This window comes from Vulpes lagopus, chromosome 6, assembly GCF_018345385.1.
Source record: "Vulpes lagopus strain Blue_001 chromosome 6, ASM1834538v1, whole genome shotgun sequence".
In the NCBI taxonomy this organism is placed as follows: domain Eukaryota; kingdom Metazoa; phylum Chordata; class Mammalia; order Carnivora; family Canidae; genus Vulpes; species Vulpes lagopus.
The window spans coordinates 10,642,005-10,662,883 of record NC_054829.1 but is presented as its reverse complement, the minus strand read 5'-3'; the positions used below and the strand labels follow the sequence as shown (position 1 = coordinate 10,662,883).

At 37.6% G+C, this 20,879-nt stretch overlaps 1 protein-coding gene across 1 annotated transcript in view; it reads left to right on the top strand.

Moving 5' to 3' along the window:
- Positions 1-20,879, top strand: part of UNC79 (unc-79 homolog, NALCN channel complex subunit) — a 235,537-nt gene that overhangs the window by 136,498 nt on the left and 78,160 nt on the right. The window contains exons 23-28 of the mRNA XM_041757925.1: positions 964-1,121; positions 5,084-5,265; positions 7,014-7,215; positions 7,857-8,036; positions 17,577-17,863; positions 20,129-20,311. Of these exons, the coding sequence (XP_041613859.1) occupies positions 964-1,121; positions 5,084-5,265; positions 7,014-7,215; positions 7,857-8,036; positions 17,577-17,863; positions 20,129-20,311 (1,192 nt within the window). The remainder of the gene's footprint in view (positions 1-963; positions 1,122-5,083; positions 5,266-7,013; positions 7,216-7,856; positions 8,037-17,576; positions 17,864-20,128; positions 20,312-20,879) is intronic.

The following is a 20,879-nucleotide window of genomic DNA, read 5'->3' as shown; positions in this document are numbered from 1 at the left end:
GTGTCTGACTCTTGATCCTGAGATCAAGCCCCACATCAGGCTCTTAACTGAGCATGGAGTCTGCTTGAGATTCTCTCTCTGTGTCCCTCTGTCCCGCCCGTTGCCTCCCTAAACAAACAAACAAACAAACAAACAAACAAACACAGCCTCTATAGGACATTTATCCAGGCCAAGTGGATTGCCAGTGCTGGGGATCTCTGCCTCAGCCTTTGGGTACATATCCCAGTTTTTTCCTCAAAGTACCACCCTGACACAAAAGCTATGATGAGCAATGAAGGGATCTGGGGAAGGACGCTATTTTCCTGGTTTCAAACAAGGCTTCTCTAGAAAATTGGGAAAGCCATAGGGGACTGGTGAAACCTAGGCTTTTTTGTTACTGGGATAGTTTTCTAGCAATGCTGCATATGGTTTGCTTCCTTCAACTACTTTGATCAGCTTGGGTTTTGTGTTCACTCTTATGATATAGGAAGGGGTGGATCTTGACTGACAGCCTTGCCAGTTGGTGGAGAGGCTGTTCTTAATAAAAATAGACTTGTTCTTTGCTAGAATAAGAGAAAAAGGCTGCTGGTCAGGCAAACCCAACAAAGCTCTCCAGATGTTCACAGTAAGAAAATTTTTTTAAAAATCACTTTTCACTCATCCTCTTAACAGAACTAATATCAATTTTGTATCGCTCATTTATATACCTGAATATCTAATATCTAATTTTTATTTTTTATGTTAAGATATAGTATTAAATGGTGTTTACACCATTGTTACATAAGAGTAGTTTCTTTAAAAAAATGAACAGAACAGAGATTTAGGAAAGGTTTATCAGAGGACTATAGTCTTGTGGATGAGAGTAATTTCACCAAAAGCATCTCTCGCAGCTGCCTGTTAACATTTCCCTTAAACTGAGATAATTGTGTTTGTTTTCTAGAAAGGTTATCATAACTGTAACCACTTTGCTTCTCACTTCCTCAGCCTGTGGAGAGTCGTCAAATCTGAGTTCTCCCAACTTTCTTCATTGGCAGTCCCTCTGCTTCTCCATGCTTTGTCACTTCCTCATGGTGCTGACATCTTCTGGACAATCATAAATGGCAATTTCAACAGCAAAGACTGGAAGATGAGGTTTGAAGCAGGTACCTCTGTATGAGCTTAAAAATTCTCTGGGGGGTCACAAGGTAAACCAGATGTCCAGTCATGACATCTCTTGTTGACCCTCCTTTCTCCTTCTTCCTTTCTAGAACTTTTAAAAAAGATTTTATTTGTTTGTTTATTTATTTATTTGGAGAGAGGGAGAGTACACATGCAAGTGGGGAGGTGGGAGAGAGAGAATCTCAGGCCGACTCTGCATTGAGTATGGAGCCTGATGTGGTGTTCTATCTCATGACCCTGAAATCCTGACCTGAGCCAAAATCAAGAGTTGGACGCTCAACAGATTGAGCCACCCAGGTGCCCCTGCCCTTTCTTTTTAAAGAGTATTGCCTTCCTTGCTAGTGTCCTTTGGTGGTTCTACTTTAACTGAGTTTCCTTTATACTCGTATTTTGCAGAGTGACCCTCAGGTAGGATGACCCTATTTAGGTTTGCCTAGGATAGTCCTAATTTATGCTTGCTGTCCAATTGTATTTATTAATTGTATGCTTATTTATTCTCAAATGATCCTGGCTTGATTGAGAAATTATACAGTCATCATAATACATGATATTATGCAGTCTATATAATATATAATATGACATGATACAATAGGTGACTTGCATCAAAGTAACTGGGAATGTTTGTTAAACACTCGCCATTCTAGACCTACTGAATTAGAATCTGGGTGGCTCAGTCCATTAAATGTCTGCCTTCAGCTCAGGTCCTGATCTCAGGTCCTGGGATCAAGCCCAAGTCAGGCTCTGCTCTGTGGGGGGGTCTCTGCTTCTCTCTCTCAAATACATAAATAAAAATCTTAAAAAAAAAAGATTCTTAGGGGGTAAGGCCAGGAATCTACATCTTTAACAAGGTCTCCAGATAATTGAGTTCAAGTTTGAGAATCTCTGCTGTTATACCTTTTCCACTGAAGCATCAGGGATTAAATCTGGACCAGTGATGGGTATAATTTCCTGGTGCTTAGAATTGCAAGTTCTCAGAGGAACATGGTGAGGAAGGAACCTGGATGTGTTCTCTTAGCCTCACATCTGCTGCCTTCACTGTCACCCCAATCTGCTAGTACTCCCATTCTTGGGAGCAGCAAGAAGGGCCCACATGCCATGGTGTACCTTATCAAAATGGCTCTGTGTATTTCCATGTCTCCAAAATTTGGCAAAGAAATGGAAGTTCCATTAGGTGAGTTAACTATTATACATTCCATAATATCTGGCCCCCTCAAAGAGTTCTTACTTTTTGATGCCCTGAGAATCCCTGGGGCTGATTTATATGATAACATCAGCTGTTGTAGAGAATTAGAGTAATAACATTTCCTAGCTTTGGGGACGCCTGGTATTGGCAACATTTTACAGGTATTTAAATACAAATAAAGCAAATAAATATTTATGCTCTTTCATTCCAATTTAAGAATTATATTATTCTGAATCACAGCTCTGATTATGCTGTTTTTCTATTCAAAGAAACCTATGGAATGAATAAAGTTCAAAATAAAGTACTTACACGGACAATCAAAACATCTTCTGGTCTAACTGTGTGTATAGCCTCATTTCCTGCTCTTTCTGACACCCTGTTGCAACTTCTCCATTGCTTCCTGCTTCCCTCACCTTTTTCTTGGCCACTCTACTCTCTATCTGACATCCTCTTCTCTTCAAGGTCCATTCAAATGCCACCTCCATTGGATCTCCCTTCACATGCCACCAGTGAGTTCCACCTTTTCAGTTCCCCCGGTGGAAAGTGATTTCTTTGTCCCTTGGTCTCCCTAGCATTTTATTTATACCTCATTAGTAGTATCTATAGCTTTTTATATTACATTTCAGTTATAGCCATACCTGTCTTATTTCTTTAGTTGACTTTTACACCAAGACTTGGGAGTGATTCATAGGTTTCTCAGGTTGTAACAGAGTGCCATAGAATGGAGGGCTCAAACAACAGACATTTATTTCACACCGTTCTGGAGGCTGGGAAGTCCAAGATCATGGTGCCAGGAACATATGGTTACTCTCTTCTCTGTGTCCCCACATAGCAGAGAGAAAGTTAGAGAGCTCAGATTCCCATCCTCTTCTTAAAAGAATCCAGCACAGGGTGGGTGGGGTGGGGTCTTACCTTCATGAGATGATTTAAACCTAATTATCTCCCAAAGGCCCCACCTCTGAATGCCATCACATTTGGGGGTTAGTGCTTCAACATATGGATTTTGGTGGCAGGAGGAGAAGAAACACAAACACTGAGTCCTTAACAATTCATTTTTCTATTTACTTCCATCCTCCAAGTATCTAGGATAGTTTCTTAGTTTTATATGTGTGTGTGTGTACATATTTTTAAGTATATATTTTAAATATATATATAAATGTATTTTTTTAAATAAGTGAACTGGCAAATTTACGGAATAAATATTACATGTACTAGGCACTATGGGACCAATAAAAAGAAGTATTTAATTGATGAAACCAAATATAAACATGGAGGAGGTTAAGAAACTAAAGATATAATTCAAGAGCACAAAAAATAAAACATGTCCTGGAGCTACATATGAACATACAAATGCCTTATGTGAACAAACAGGTTGTAAACAAATAGTATTTTTTCAGGAGCTCATGGGACCAAAAGGCCACTCTAGGTCAGAGTAGACTTTACAGAACAGATAGAATTTTACCAGCAGGTTCTTTAAGGATGGTAAGAACATCAATAAGCAGAGAGGAATAGAAAGAATATTCCAGGCTACTGGAATAGCTTAAGTAAAGTACTAAAATGTTTTGTTTTCAGGGCACTAGATTACTTCCCTAGCTACTTTAACGTTTTATAAAGCCATGTTTTAAGAGTACCTGGAATCACTTAACAGATTTGCAGAATGATTGGAAATCCATCTCTGACTGCCTTACAGAGTTGGGTAGGGGATGGGGATTAATGAGCGCACCTAGCATGATGAGCACTGAGTAATGTATGGAATTGTTGAATCACTGTATTATACACCTGAATCTAATATAACATTGAGCGTTAACTATACTGGAATTAAAATAAGAAACTTAATTAGGGGCATCTGGGTGGTTCAGTTGGCTAAGCATCTGCCTTTGGCTCAGGTCATGCTTCCGAGAGTCCTGGGATTGACTCCTGCATTGTCTCCTTGCTCAGTGGAGAGTCTGCTTCTCCCTCCTCCCTTCCCTCTGCTTGTTCCCCCTCCCCCCACCTTATCGTCTCTCAAATAAATAAAATCTTAAAAAAATACTTAATTAAAAAAAAAGAAATCTATCAAGTAAGCATGCATATATTGCATATAAGGGCAGCCCTGGTGGCTCAGCAGTTTAGTACAGCCTTAAGTCCAGGGTGTGATCCTGGAGGCCTAGGATCGAGTCCTGCATCGGGCTCCCTGGATGGAGCCTGCTTCTCCCTCGCCTGTGTTTCTCCCTCCCTCCCTCTCTCTCCCTCTCTCTCTCTCTCTTTCTCTCTATCTGTCTCTCACAAATAAATAAAATCTTAAAACAAACAAACAAACATGTAACTGCTATAGCCCTAGGAAGTCTGTTTGTCATTTCACATCATCATACACTAAGAATGTAGCAGGGGGTCCAGAATCCAAAGTCAGCCTAGTGGGTACCTCCTGTCTTCCTGTGTGGTCCACAGAAGGACCCCTGGAATGGACAAAGACATGAGCATGGAGGCATTTTGAATACTTTGAAATGTAGTTTGAATTAAGTAATGAGGAGGACCATTAAAAAAAAAAAAAAAAAAAGACAAATCACAGCTAAATCAAGGCTGCCCAGCAGAAAAGTACTGCAGTAAGTAGAAACATTTTCTGTTGAACAGATAAAATGGGACATTCAAGAAGGTGGCATTAGAATTTCCTTTTGGTTTTTCAAAACAGAGTGTAGGGAGCCCCATAGATAACTTTTTCTCTGTGGGTTAAGTTCTTGTCTAAGTAAGTGTCGATTTTTTTGTCCTCTGCCTTTTACATTGCAGTGGAAAAAGTGGCTGTGATTTGTAGATTTTTGGACATTCACTCAGTGACCAAAAACCACCTGCTGAAGTATTCCTTGGCACATGCCTTCTGCTGCTTTCTCACAGCTGTGGAAGATGTCAACCCAGCAGTGGCTACCAGGGCCGGTCTCCTGCTTGACACCATAAAGAGGCCAGCATTGCAGGTGATGTCCCTCAGATGTGTGTTATCTGCTCTGTGGATGGTGCTCTGCTCTACTAAGCACATACAGTACTAATGATGATGATAGCAAGAACAGTGGGAATTTTTAAATGGAGAAAAACATCCCAGATCCAGACCTTATTAACAGATCTCTTGTTTTTATTTCTCACTGTTCTTTTCAGTCTTTGTCCATATGGTTATATACCACTTCTGACAGATACAATAATTCTATAACTTTTTTTGGGTGGCAGATTTTTTAACTAGGCTGGTTTATCTTCTACTATTTAGCTAGCTCCTGGTCTGGGAGCTCTTGTCATTAGAGCTTAGATACTAAGAGAAATCATCTCCACAATGAATTATAGTATAAATCAAAGCAAGACCAGAGAAGGCAAATATGCCTACCAAAAGGAAAGTCAAAGGAGCGTGAAATATGAGACCTGGAAAGAGTCATATATTTATTTTATTTGGTGCCTTTATTTTATAATTGAAGAAACCAAATCTGGAGATAATGTGAATCTTCAAAGGACACAATTCTTCCAATGTTCTAGTCTCCTGCCTTCCAAACAATGGCATCTTGTTTATTACTATATCATTGTAATTAAAACTAATAATAATGGCAAGAGCTAAAATTGGCCAAATAGGTATTGTCTTTCCAGGATAGTGTATTAAGTCTCATTTAATCCCCACAATAATCTTGTGGGTTCCCATTTTACAGATGGAGAAGCTGAAGGTTGGGAGAGGTAGGTAACTTTTTCAAAGTCACGTGGCTAGTATGTGGCAGAGCAAACTCAGGTTCTGAGTTATAATAATGTCCATGTTCTTAACTGTATCTGTGTCTATACACTGCTTCCAATCCAGTATGAGCGCTCTTCCTATAAAAAAGACTGAGAAGAAAGTGCAGGATCTGAGAAATTAGGTGGTTATGCTGACTGTGGACCCACACTCCCCTTTATAAAAATTCCCACTTATCTTCTGTATACTCCTTCTCTGTTGGTCTTAAGATTAGGTAGTTGTGTGTCCCATACCTGCCCAGGACCTGTAATGTAGGAAGCACTCAATAGGTGAGAATGGCATGAATTAATAGAATTTCCTGGATGAATTATGGATTTTAAATTTCATTCAGTTAGAAAAAAATGAGAATGGTAAGCAGGCTCATATACAGGAAAAATGGATGCTCAATCCAATCAAACTTGATTCTTTGAGAATCTGTGTATCACTAACATTCCAAGAAGACAGAATGAGTTTACTTTCTTTTAGAACCATGGCATTTAGCATTGAAGAGGAATTAGAAAACTGTATTGTATATTCTAAAATGTAGCTTTGGAAGCATGCTTCTTTTAATAGAAACTATAGACATTGAAAAAAGAAACATGAGTTTGAGAGCATTTGGATTAAGTGGTTATTAATGAATGCATTTGAAAACCAGTAACAAAAAAAAAAATAACAACAACAACAAAAAAAGAAAAACAAAAAACAAAAAAACAAACAAACAAAAAAACCCAGTAACATACATTTAGTTTAGATTCCTGAACTAAAATTCAAGAGATATTCTATAATTAGAAGAAGTTCCTCTTCTGCACTTTATTTCTACCAAACTTGTAATAAAAGATTTCATTTGGATTATTCTACATGATATGTGTGAATTGTGGTGGTTGCCTTGTTTCACTGACTTTGCATAGTGTATTTAATTCCTTTGAAATAACTTAGACGTTTACATCTGACTTAACCTTTCTTCCCCCTCACCCGCCCCAGGGCCTGTGTCTCTGTCTTGATTTCCAGTTTGATACTGTGGTTAAAGATCGACCCACAATACTGAGCAAGCTTTTACTCTTGCATTTTCTTAAGCAAGATATTCCTGCCTTGAGCTGGGAGTTCTTTGTCAACAGATTTGAGACACTTTCTTTGGAAGCTCAGCTACATTTGGATTGTAACAAAGAATTTCCTTTTCCTACAAGTAAGCAAAATAAAGAGCTTGCTTTAAACAGTCACAGTTCCTCTTCTATCTGCTAGCTAGGCAGACCATACTATGTATGTAGCTTAATTTCCCATTCTGGAGGATGCCTTGACTTCATGAACTCAGTTTTTCAAATATTTATTGAGTAACTCTGTAGTAATCCATAATAGATAAACTATTTTCTGGCATTGCAAAAGTGAAACTCTGCTCATTTCCTTGAGGACCTATGATAACCATTTTTGACTGTGTATTCCTTAAATTTAACCCAGTTTTCATGTTTACAGTGTTTGTGAGCAATTCTGTGAGATAAATTTGCACCTTGTAAATTCACTTTTGCATGCTTATTAATAAGTTGGTTACCTACAGCTCTAAATAGATGGGAAGAATTGTCCACTCAACTATCTAATGATAATAAAAAAATTAGACAATGTAATCTTACGGTCTAAGTGGAAAAATCATAGACAATGGTCATGATAGGTAATAGTGATGACTTTTTATGTAAGATTCACCATAAAGAGAGATGAATGATTCATGTGTCCATGAAAGAGGTTAATCTTGAAAATACACAAAGAGGGATTGTTTTAAACTAGTTGTGCTGCATGACCCATTAAAGAAAATAACATCTAATTCCTTTTGCAAAGCTATCACTGCTGTAAGGACTAATGTCGCTAACCTCAGTGATGCAGCACTGTGGAAGATCAAGAGGGCTCGTTTTGCGAGGAACCGTCAGAAGAGTGTGCGTTCTCTGAGAGACAGCGTGAAGGGGCCTGTGGAATCCAAGAGGGCACTCTCTCTTCCTGAGACCTTGACCTCCAAAATTCGTTGAGTATCTTCTTCCATCCTTCCTTTAAATCTGTTTAATGTCTTTCTGAGGCTGACTTGTCTTGTTGAGTGTTCATAGAGAGTAGCATGTTTAGCAAACTAAGCTCCATTAATAGGTTTGGGCTTCAGATTCCCTAGAGGGTCACCCCCAAGAATGTCAGTGTCCTGGGGGGCTTTTTCCAGTTTGTGGGTGAAGCAAAGCCCTGGTCCAGCAGTAGATTGTTTTGAAATGCAGAAGGCAGCAAATCCACTGACCTGGCTAGAAACATAGAAGCAGCATCTGCTCCTGAGTCCTAGGACATAAGTGTAGGTACTACCAGCCTTGTAACCCAAGAGCTTCCTGAAAAAGATTTGGGACAGGTCAGACCCATGGCACCTGAGGAGGTAGAGTGGAAATTTGGAGTGGATTTGCTTTTCATATATGATGGAGACAGCCAAACAAGCTCCCAGACAAACCAAAAATAATGGTTGCTTTTGAAAAGGAAAAGCCAGCTGAGGAGAAGTTGAATTTCTGTGCAGCTCCACCAGATAATTTATAAATAAAAATAAGCTTCATCGGCAACTTAAAAAAAAAAAAGACCATGTATACTTGTTTTCTAAAGGTCTTTCTTTATATTGTACTTTGAAAGAAAACAAAAATTTCCCTAAATTACCAGATGACTAAATGAACTCTAATGATTAGCAGTGGCTCATGAGTGACAAATAAAAATTCATAACTAAATAACCGTATTAGTGAATGAGTATATTTAAATATGTTACTAACTTGTAAACTTTATCAAGTGATTTAATTTTTAAATAACTTCTATGAAATTCATAACACAAAACCATAAAACATATTTCTTATCCTGTCAGAAGTGGAAAGGTTTGCTTTTCTCATTGGCATTGTATTAGAAGACAACCTTATATAACATAATCATTTTTAATCACAAATATGATTTGATTTTTTTTATTACATTTTTCTGTATTTTATGACAAGCTATAAAATGTGGTATTGCGAACTTTGGAAGAAGTCAGTGAAAGCCCTTCAGCAATCAATAACTCAGTTTATCAGGGAGCAGAGATTATAGTAGGTGGCCATTTAAGAATAACCTGTGGTAGTCCTATGCCCCAGGGAAGACCGAATCAGATCCTAGAAGCCAATATCTAGATTAAATAAATTATAATTTCTATGAATTTCCCAGTTCTTTTATAACTTAACCAGCCACTTTGGGATATAAGGTTAACTTCTTATTCTTTTCTTGTTAATTGATTCACATAACAATTTTGAAGACTAAGAATTTAAGTAACACTGAAAGGTGTTCCTGAGATTCACAGAAAAACACAAAGCTTTTGTGATGCAAACATCTTTTGTGAGATGTTAATTACAAATAGGAAAACTAAACTTAAAACATGCCCCTACTATCCAGTGAGTTAGCACTGAGTGTATTTTCTAGGCTCAAGTTGTTTTTAATGCTTATTTAAATAGAGTTGTTGTTGATTTTTAAGCTATGAGGTTGACCAGGCATGAGCAGTCTGCTCCAGCTCTCGGTGGGACACCTGAACAGACACCAGGTGGGTACTTCTGACGTGGAAGGGCTGTATGCAAGTGTCTATCCCAGGTGGACAAGGTAAAGAATGCAGTGTCTCTAACTGGACCAGAGTGCTATATTTAGAATTTGCAAACTTGAAGGGTCTTACCCCAGATGCTCAAGCATTTGAGCCCCTGACATAGCAATTCTTTCTGTCTTAACATGGGCAGATGTCTTTTGATCCCATTAACTTTTGGTCCAGTAAGAGGTATTACGTTAACTGAATATGCACTTTTCCCCAGAGAGCCAGTATGACCAGAACTATACATAGTACTTATATTTGTATGTGTATTTGTACATACAAATATTGTATTCATAAATATCCGCTATAGGAAAAACATACATTTCATTGACATTTTAAAAGGCTATATATTTGAGCCACCATCATTCACTCATCACTATAGCCATTCTTGATTCTTTGCAACTCTACATGCATTTCTGTCTCTCAGGGAAAGGAGGATTTTGATTGTTTGGAGAACCTTAGGATCATGTTTGACTTGGTACAGTGTAACTACCATTCGATATCCCATGAAAGATTGTAGTTTATCATGAAGGATCTTAAGGATCGAAGGGATACTGGCAAGACTATTACAGACTGAATGTTATCTATGCAAATGGTGCCACAGTGCACTGGGAAGATTGTGAAGGGTCTGAATAGCTGCTCATTTGTCAAAAACAAACTTGGTAACTACCACCTGCATGTCATGCTATAGAAAGAACATTCGGTTTTTCATCTAAAAATAGTTTTAGGGTAAACTTTTCAGAATGGCCTGAGAAGGAGGCCTTTAGGACCAAGTATGCTAAATGTTATAAACCTGATGCCAGAAAGAGAGGCAATTAGGGATGAGGATGATGGGAAGAGAGAGCTCCAAAGATGATGAATGCTGACAGCAGGTGTTGGCCAGAGTGTATTTTCTCCTTTAAAATTGTTGACAAAGAAGGATTAGCAAACCCCTGGCCTGATCTCCCTACCTTGTTTTCTGTATCAGTCGGGCTTCAAATGTACTGGGATTAAAAAAAAGAGAGTAAAAGTAAGGTCTTCTGATCCTGAGCTCTGCCACAATGCAGAATCCATGTAGTTCCCCTTCAGTGAGATCATTTGGAGATGCATCTTAAGCAATTTCATAAATTATCTTTATTTTACTCCATCTTTCTGTTTTAAGGCTTAGTTGAATTAATTATTCAATTAAAGCCTTTGATTATTATTATTACCCATTTTCACAATCCAAAAGAGTCCTCTCACATCTCTGTGGGAAAATGTATTAATATGTTTCCTGAGGTTAAAAAAAAAAAAGCCTTTGGGCCTCTAATTGTCCCACCAAATGTGACCAGATGGAAATGGGGCAGATAACAGTGTTATTTATATTAAAATATAAAGCTAAAGCTTCTAGAAAGATAATTTACACACCACCACTCTAATAAAACCTTGCTTAGATTTGGAAACAACTGGCTTAGCTTCTAAGGCCATTTCAAACTAGTTTCTCATTTTTGCACTGTTATTTACTAGACAGTAGATTTTTTAACTTGGGAACAAAGACATGCCAGGATAATCATGAGATCATAGAGGATGGTTTAAGATAGTAATTACGTGGAAGCTGAAGAACCCGATACTCACCGATCATACTTTTATTTGGTGTGAGTCTTAAGCTTCTCTGGACAGGACCTCTTATTGGTTGGGCCTGAAATAAAGCCTGTTCCCTCTAGTTACACAACAGGAGTTGATTTTAACAGCTGTTTAGGCTGAGCTTTTTTGGCATTGGACTTACAGCTACTGGCTTTCTGATCGTAGCTTTTACATATTACCTACAAGAAATCATGCATCAGAAGCACACTTATCTGAAGGTATATTCCACAAGGCTAGTGAAGAGCTGCATTCCTTTATGATTAGCATGAGTAAAATCAAAGACCTTTGCTCATGTGAATGAGATTCATAGGAAATTACAGCTGGAATATTAGAGATATGTTAACGTTATCATTTTACTGAAGAGGAAACTGAAGTTCCCAACAAGAAACATGTTTCACAAAAAAAAAAAAAAAAAAAGAAAGAAACATGTTTCACAAACTTGTTGGTGATAGATTCTGGGTCTCAAGCCCAAGCATCTTGATTTCTCATGCAAGGCATGCATGGTAAATGCCAATAAGAGCTCAGTACTTTTCTTTAATCCTGATGGGTGAAATATACAGTTTCACCTGCTAATCTGAAATTGGTATTATAGTTACTTATAAGGTGTATTTCCACTGATTCTGTGAAAATGAGGAATTATCTTGGTGATTCATAATAATAATTATTGATTAATAGTCAATAGGTTATTGATTATACCTAATCAATAGGTTATTGGTTATTAATAACAATAATCTGTGTTGAATATTAATTTAATATAATATAACAGTTTTAATAGGTTTTCATAGCACAACACTGAAAGACTGGTATCCACTCCATGTGGTCACGGGGAATTCAATTATATCTTGTCCCTCAGCCCCTGAAATGAATAAATAAACAATGGTAGGTATATAGTAATGATAATAACAACACTTGATGTATGTGTAGTACCTCTTTATCTCTTAAGAGTGTTTTTAATACAAATAATCTAATTCTGATTTCACAATGACTCTGGATATATGTAAAGTATTATTATGATTTTTTTTTTGTTTTACATATGGACAGGAAAACTGAGGTCCTGAGGGATTAATTAATTCTACTAAGATAACTTGAGATCATATATAACTGACTAGCTGCTGACTAAAGCTTGGGTCTAGAAGACTTGATTTGCTTTCTTTCCACTATAATTACCTCTTGATGCCTTGGTATTAGGGTGTTCCTGTCCTGTGGCACACGAAGACACCAGTCTGGTTTTAGAGCTAATGTGGGCACTCATGTCTGCTACAGTGTGCTTAAAGATAATGAGCATCCACACCAAGAGACCTTCCCATTTAGGACCTACAGATTGGTCTAGAAGTGTCCTACTCCCAAAAGCAACATGGATACTCTCAGTTCCAGCTTGAAGAGAAATCTTGAGAAGATCTCTTGGTCTGAATTTGTATGGGCCTTTCTCATATGGGCCACTCCTGCCCCCTTCCTGCCCCCCCTCCCCTGCCTCCACCCTGCTCCTGTTAGTGTCCCAGCATACAACTCCAAATTACTTCTCTTTGGGCTCTCTCTTTCTTTCTAGAGGTGATCAACAACTCACATCTTCACTAACTTGCAAAATACCTATTGATCGTGAAGATTCAATAACTCAGAACAGTTATTTTTTAAATTCAATTAGCCAACATGTAATACATCATCAGTTTCAGATATAGTGTTGATATTAAAATAAATAATAATTTTAATAGGAATGCCCTTGTTTGAAATAATAGTTTGGGAAATGGCAATTTCTATTGAACAGATATTTATTGGGCACCTTTGATACTAGGAAATATAAAGAATGCAAAAATACCTTGGAAATCTCTATATTCTCAACTTGATATAGTCAAGGAAGGCAGATAAAGTGTGAACATGAGTAAACTCCTCTCGTGTGAATGTGACAGTGCTATGGGATGGTTCACATCAGGCACAGTGGGAAGAGAGCTGGGGGCAACAGGGACAGTCTTGTAGAGAGGTGGTTTTCCAGCCAGGCCTTGACTGGTGGATAGGATGTAAAGGAATGTTTGTGGGATAGGAAGAGGCAAAGGCAAGGATGAGGAGCATGGGACAATATGGAGTTAGTCACTGGCCACAGCTTTGCAGCCCTTCTACTGTGTGTCCACACAACAGAACTGCTGTGAATGGAACTTTAAATTGGATTAATGGGTTAGGGAGATCAGTGAGGTGGTGTAATTAGAGCTAGCAACATAATGCAAATTCATTTATGGTGCTTGTTCATTGGTTTCTCTGCAACAAATGCAGAGTAGGCTCATGGAAGTGGTACTTCCTTCCTCTACCTAATTTGCATTTGTTGTTTTAACAGAGGGCTTGGTGTGAGTCGGCTTACACAGATGAATATTCCCCATTTCCTTGCTGTTTGGGGACTTCATCAGTTTTTCTCATATATAGAAGTAATATTTATCTGAGATGTTTATTTGAATCCAGTGTACTTAGACACTTAAGAATAAGCACCTAGTATATATGTCAGACGCAGCCCCGTATTCTGTGAGGGATATAAAAATGAATAAAACATGGCAAGTCACCTTCAAGGAGCCTTTGGTCTCCTTGGGGAAATTGGCAAATGAGTAAATTGAGAGTTCTGCCTCGCAATTTGCCACATGTTAGGAAATGGTAAAGGCAATTTTCCTCTGTTCTTCTCTCTCTCATCCTCCCTCTTTTCTTGTCTTTGGTGATTTATAGAATTTAGAGATCACACCCAATTCCTGAGAGGAGGGTGGGAATGTGTAGTAAGAATGGCTTCTGAGGACCGAATTCACAGGATGAGATTGGAGAGGGGTGTGGGTGCGGGGAGAATAGATCACCCTGAGCAAAGACACAAAGGTGGAAAATGTTGGCTATTGTTCTGAGATCTATGAGTAGCCCAGCTTGTAAGAACGTTGAGCATTTGGGGTGGAATAATAAGAGATAAGTCTGGAAAAGCAGATCCTGATCCTGCCTGGTTTCAAATCATCAAAGAAATAAAATCATATTACACTTTGGAGCTTCAATCAGTTGTGCCACTTTGTAGACAGATTGTGATGGACCTGGTCCATGATAAAGTTACAGTAGGAATAACTCTGCTTCATGATTCTAAAAATGCTTACATTTTTCTTTAGAGAAATGATAAAATCAAAAATTTTAACAAGTTAAATATCTATGGTTACATATAGGAATTTCATAGACTAGAATTCAAAAATGTTTTAAATGTCCTATCTTAGAGACAATATCGTAGGCATTAAGTTTTAAAATGGAAATTTCATACCCTTTGTAGATAACTAAAGCAGTATATTGTCTTTATGAATAAAGAAAATTCTGGCTTTTCTAAGCTAATTTTTTCTTAGTTGATTAAGGAAATTTTCCTTTATGAAGAGTATACCAGTGACAAGCTTATGCTATTTTAAAGAAAGATAATAGATAAGGCATAGACTTGCAAAGCCCTCAACTAGATGAGTATATTTTTGGAATGAAGATTTTTTTCACTTAATGCAAAAGGCGTTATCCACTAGTTCTTTTTTTTTTTTTTCAGTACATTTAATGGTTTGTTAAAGATCATTCATTATTGCCTGTTCAGAGAAAGCAAAGAGCAGCAAACTTAAAGCTAAAACATAGAAGATCAGCAAAGATGTACTTCAAATGAAAATAGGGCACTTATGAAATGGTACTTAATCGTTAGGAAAATATGATTTGATGGGAAAAGTTAGGTTGCATATTTTATCTTAATTTACTATTTTTTTTTTTTGAGGAGGGGTGCAGCAGAAAGAGAGGGAGAGAGAATCTCAAGTAGGCTCCATGCTCAGTGCAGAGCCTGCTGCAGGACTCAATCTTAGGACCTTGAGATCATGACCTGAATCAAAATCAAGAGTCAGAAGCTTAATTGACTGAGCCCCCTCAGGGGCCTCAGGCTGCACACTTTTTAAATGAACGTCTACTTGCAATGAGAAAAAGAATTTTGAAATATTAATATTTAGAGATGAAGTCTAATGAATTATTTTCTAGACCAGAGCTAGGATAGAATCAAATAAGGAGCCAGTGTCTTAGTGTTGGGCGTTGTGTGGGAGCTCCCTGGATTCTCAGGGCTATAAAACAAAGGGGCAGCTCCTTCCCCTACAGCTCCGCAGCTCCATTTTTAACATGGGGACTTTGGAGTCTAGCCAGTCTGAACTTGGAGGGGACTGAGCCAGGCAGTGCTACAGGGTCTCTTAAACCTTACCCCCCAGAGCTGAAACAAATGGAGGAGTGAAGCTATATTCTAATAGCCATCCTTGCTGCTGTAATAGCATTGAATCCTGCAGGGAGCCTGCATTCTCACACTTGTCACATTCTTGGCCCAAGCTCACCCAAAGCAATAACTCCTTCTAGTTGTAAAGTAAATATTCTGTAGGAGAAAGAAATCAAGATTAAATATTTCTCAGTGCTGGAAAGATAGTTCCCTAAACTTTTTCTATTTTATTTTATGGGGATTTACATTAGTAGTGCATTTGGTCTGATCTTTTATTCCAAACATTTAATTATAGTACATAGCAATGCTTCACACTTCTGGCCTTTTGGTGAATGAAATAGGGTGTTCCACAAAAATTGACTTTTTATCCTGGTGGCTGATGTGTGCCTCATGGAATGAGGGTATTAACAATTTACTGATCATTGTCATTGATGCCTGTAGAACGCTGTAATAAACAAGTCCTTAGGATTTATTTGAATGATTTTGGATAAAAGCTTCCCTAACGTATATCACCCACATTTACTTTTCATACACAGACTCTAGGAGAAAGAAAATGTTAATGTCCTAGGATCATACTGAAGTTTATCAGATGGTTTCCTCTAAATGGGAGGCTCTTAGATTTAATTGATTTTGTTGCTCTTCACCCACTATCTATGATCCCTTCTCAGTATATCACTTTTGAGCCAGATGGACATTATTCTGAGCGCCTGAGGGAAAACTAGACAACCAAGCTTGTTACCTCACATGTAGTTCTAGACTAGTAAATTCTGAATTTACATTACCTTCATTTTTTTAACATTACCTTCATGCCACTACTCCAGAGAAAAGTGTTTGACCTTGAGACAGTTAATTCCCACAGTCTCCAGAAGCATTTCTTCTATCCTACTTCCCTTGGCTGTGTCCTGAAAGATTGAGATTTTGCTAAATTAGTTGAGGAGTTAATGGATATAAATTACCACCTATTTCCTTTTTGTATCTTTTTGCCATAATTATATGATATTATATGATATTATATGATATATGATATAAACATAGTTTGGTTTATGATGGTTCATAACCAAAGCCTGTCGTTTAGCAGAAATTTTCCTTGCAGGGTAGGAGATGAGAACTGTGGTAGGTGTCACCTAAGCCTCCCAGCAAAAACCTTATTTTCAGTCTAGAAATTCTGATGTTGTTTGTCAAAGAAGGGATAAGAATGCAAAGCGTATTTTGAATAAGTCCCCAAACATAGAGAAGAGCAAATCTCATTCTTCCTTCACGAAAGTCCTCAACTAAACCAGATCAGGAGAGAGAGAAAAACAAGCGGAGATAGGGTATAATTTCTGACTTTGACCAATAACAGAGAGAAAGTCAAAGTCAGGGAGATTCTCAGATACAATTATTTGTTAAGAGTGAGTCCAGTGCTAAGGTATTTTTTTCTTTTCATGTAAACTTTCAGCTCACCTTCATGTGGTGTTTTTCTGTTTTTAAAAGCTCATGCTTCTTTCTTCCTGTCTGTCCCCTCCTTTACGTGTTTCTCATTACATCCAGCAGGGCTTATAATTTGCTATTTATAATTTTGACTATATTCTTCAGAGAGTACCCACTGCTAATATCTCAGGATTTGGAAAAGAAAACCTTTTTCCCCCACCAGCTGATTTATGAACATAACTGAATTGAGATAATAATTTAAGCAAAATAGCTCAGTGGATGCTTTTGTTCTCAGTGGATTTTAGAATATTATTTTTGTGGTTATTTTTATGTACTTATTTTACAAAGCTGGAGGAGAAACTTCTCTTTATCACTGAGGATAAAACTTTGCCAAGATATTTTAAAAATCACTAAATACAAAGTTTATTTAGATATTTTTCTTGCCATTTGAAGAGAACCTTGCTATATATATAGTGCCTTATTTCTATTTCTATTCCCTTATTACCTCCAAATTGCTGGTTGTTGATGAACACAACAACTTCCATCCCTGGACTTTGCTTAGTAGAACATATTTTGCCTTTAAGTTTGTCCAGAACACAACCTTTAAATATTCAGTGGAAGCAGAAGGAAGGATGCTGTATCCATAGGTGAGATTTTAGTGTGAACTTAACTTCATTGTGAGGGAGCCACCCACTGATGGCCTTTGTTGTACTGACAGGACAACAATCTCCTGAGAATGACAACACCATCAAGGACTTGCTCCCAGAAGATGCTGGGATCGACCACCAGACAGTTCACCAGCTGATTACAGTGCTCATGAAGTTCATGGCTAAGGACGAGAGCAGTGCCGAATCAGACATCAGCAGTGCGAAGGCCTTTAACACAGTCAAGCGGCACCTGTATGTCTTACTCGGCTATGACCAACAGGAAGGTTGCTTCATGATTGCACCACAAAAAATGCGCCTGTCAACTTGCTTTAATGCATTTATTGCCGGAATTGCCCAAGTAAGTGTAAGCTTTCAGGAGTCATACCATTAGGGTTTTAGTAGAAACAAATTATTAAATTCCATTTAGCCAACATTGGTTCTGTGTAGAGGTTTGTGCAAGTTACTTTATTAGGCAGGGGTATATGGAAGGGAGTATAAGATGAATAAGACTAATAGGAATTTTTTTTAGGGGGAGCAGTGAGAGTAGAGTATACCTCACACATGAAATTTACCATTTTAACCATTTTAAAGTATATAATTCAGTGACTTTTTTTTTCCAGTGGCATTAACTAGAGTCACATTATTAGGTAACTGGAACCACTATCCATCTCCAGAATTTTTTCATTATCCTGAACTGAAACTCTACCCACTAAATGACAGGGGAGTGTAGAATTTTTGTGTATGGTTTTTTTTTTAAGATTTTATTTATTTATTCATGAGAGAGAGAGAGAGAGTGGCAGAGACACAGGCAGAGGGAGAAGCAAGCTCCACGCAGGGAGCCTGATGTGGGACTCGATCTCAGGACCCCAGGATGATACCCTGGGCTGAAGGCAGGTACTAAACCGCTGGGCCACCCAGAGATCCCCTGTGTATGGTTTTTTAAAAAAAATCTTTTATCCTTTTTGGCTTCAAATGGAGAGTTGAGTTAATCATACAACTTATTTTGTGTTACATTATCATCATTGGCTTTTTCTAGGTTTGTCTGCTACTCCTAATGGCTGTATTTTATACTATGGTGTACATTTGCCATGCTTTAACTATCCATTCTCCCAGTGATGAACACCCATATTGCTTGCTCCCAACTACTTACCACTCCAGACAGCTCAGCAATGAACATTTTGCACATGCACCTTATCCACCATGGAATTCCTTTGACATATGTATGCAAGAGCAGAATTAATGGATTATTTTTTCTGTATGCCTAACTTGACCAGTGCTACAAATCTCACTCTCCAGAATGGCTGCAGCAGTCTGCAAAGGGTGTAGAACTTGAGGCTGGAGAGAAATTGATATGAATTTCAACTCTGCCACTGTTATTATCTGTTGTGGCCTTAGGCATCCTCTGCTTCTTTGCTCATGGGTTACAGTTTTTGTTTTGAAAGATTAGAGATAACATATTGCAGAGCACTTAATCAGTGCCTGTTTCATGATAGGAGCTATAATGGTAACTGTTATCAATTTGCTCAAATAGATTATAATATAATGAACACAGATAAGTAAAGTAAGAGCAATATATACATAGTTGTCTTTTGTCAATGCTGGTGACTAGATGGATCACCACTAATACTCAGTTGTTTGTGATGTGTGAAGAGAGGATGCACCATTTCAGATACTGAACGCTGTCTTCCTCCTTTCTTCCCTCACTTTGCTCTTTCTATATTTAAATTATGCATATTTATTTAATAAAGTAAAACATTAAATACAAATCTCCACGAAACCCATGACAAAATAAGTTACTAACATTTTGGTGCATATTGCTGGCTAAAAATTTATTACTTTCATATTTACATATATACATGTATATGTGTATGCACAGATTTTCTACAGTAAGGGGATCATATTATATGTATTGATAAATATATGTAACCTTTTTTTAAGCCTAAAATTGATTATTAAGTTGATACCATGTAAATAAATTTGCATCATATCCCAGTGAATGGCTACATAGTATTCTATTGTCATACAAATACTCTTTCACTTAACTCATCTCGTATTGTTGAACATGGAGGTTATTTTGAATGGGGAGGTTATTTTTGATCTGGGATGACTATAAGGCTAGATATCTTTATGTATCCATTTTGGAATAGTTGTCTGACTTTTTCCTTAGGATATATACATTTAAAGGCAGGCTATGTACTTTTCCTTCCTTCTGAGTAGATATTGCTAAATTGCTTTCCTGAATTTAGCAGTATGTGTTGAGTAATCCTCTTGCCAGTGGCATCTAAGAATGCCCATTTCCCCCAGTGTTTACCAATAGTAGGTGTTTTCATTGATTCTAATATAATTCTAGTTAATAGCTTCAAAGGACACTTGAATAGATAAAGTTTTATTTTCAATAGCTAATGCAGTAGATACATGAAATAAGTAGTTAAGTGGATTGAAATGATTTTAATTTATAAGTTTTTTTTAAATTTCTCCCTTTGTGGTAACTGGCCATTATGTTAACATTCTGTGAGATGCCTTTTCAGTATTTTGCCTGTTGTTTGATGGTTCAGATTTTCCTTTTGGCTTCTGGGTGTTCTCTATAATTTTTCTTCAATTCTTAATATTTTTCCTGTTTCAGGTAATGGACTATAACATTAACTTAGGAAAACACCTTCTCCCTCTGGTGGTTCAGGTGCTCAAATACTGCTCTTGTCCTCAACTGCGCCATTATTTCCAGCAGCCTCCTCGTTGTTCTCTCTGGTCCCTAAAACCTCATATCCGGCAGATGTGGTTGAAGGCCTTGCTTGTCATCCTTTACAAGGTGAGTTGCTATGGTCAGTCTTTTGTAGGGTGAACTTTATTCTCTTAGAGAGGAGAACACTTAAGGGATCTAAATGGAGAATTTTGTAGGATAGAAATTTGACCTCCAGGGGACAAACCATGATGTGTACAATTAGCGTTGAGAAGTAAAGGATCATTGGAATGCAAACAGCAGTAGAGACCATGTCAATGTACGTGCTACAAACAAAAATGATGAGGCGTAGGAGATTGTGATCCACAATCTCTGTGTACACTCAGCATCTCTTATTTTATCTATGTGTAAATCATTCTGTCAGAAAGCAAGGAAAATATTTAAGATTGTATGCATACACCAAGCATTTATGCCAGATAATTTTCTTGAGAGAAATTGTAACTGTGAACTGGCATGCCTTGCCGTCTGTGGTTTGGTGCAGGAGTAAGGGAATACAGTCCCTTGTCAAAATAAGGCCCTGATAAAAAATTTCTGGTTTTGCTTTTCTGTATATTTCTTTTTAACTCCAAGAAGTACTAAGAAAAGTATCTAGCAAGATCATGTGGAAAAACTTACCCTTCAAAATAACCATTTATAT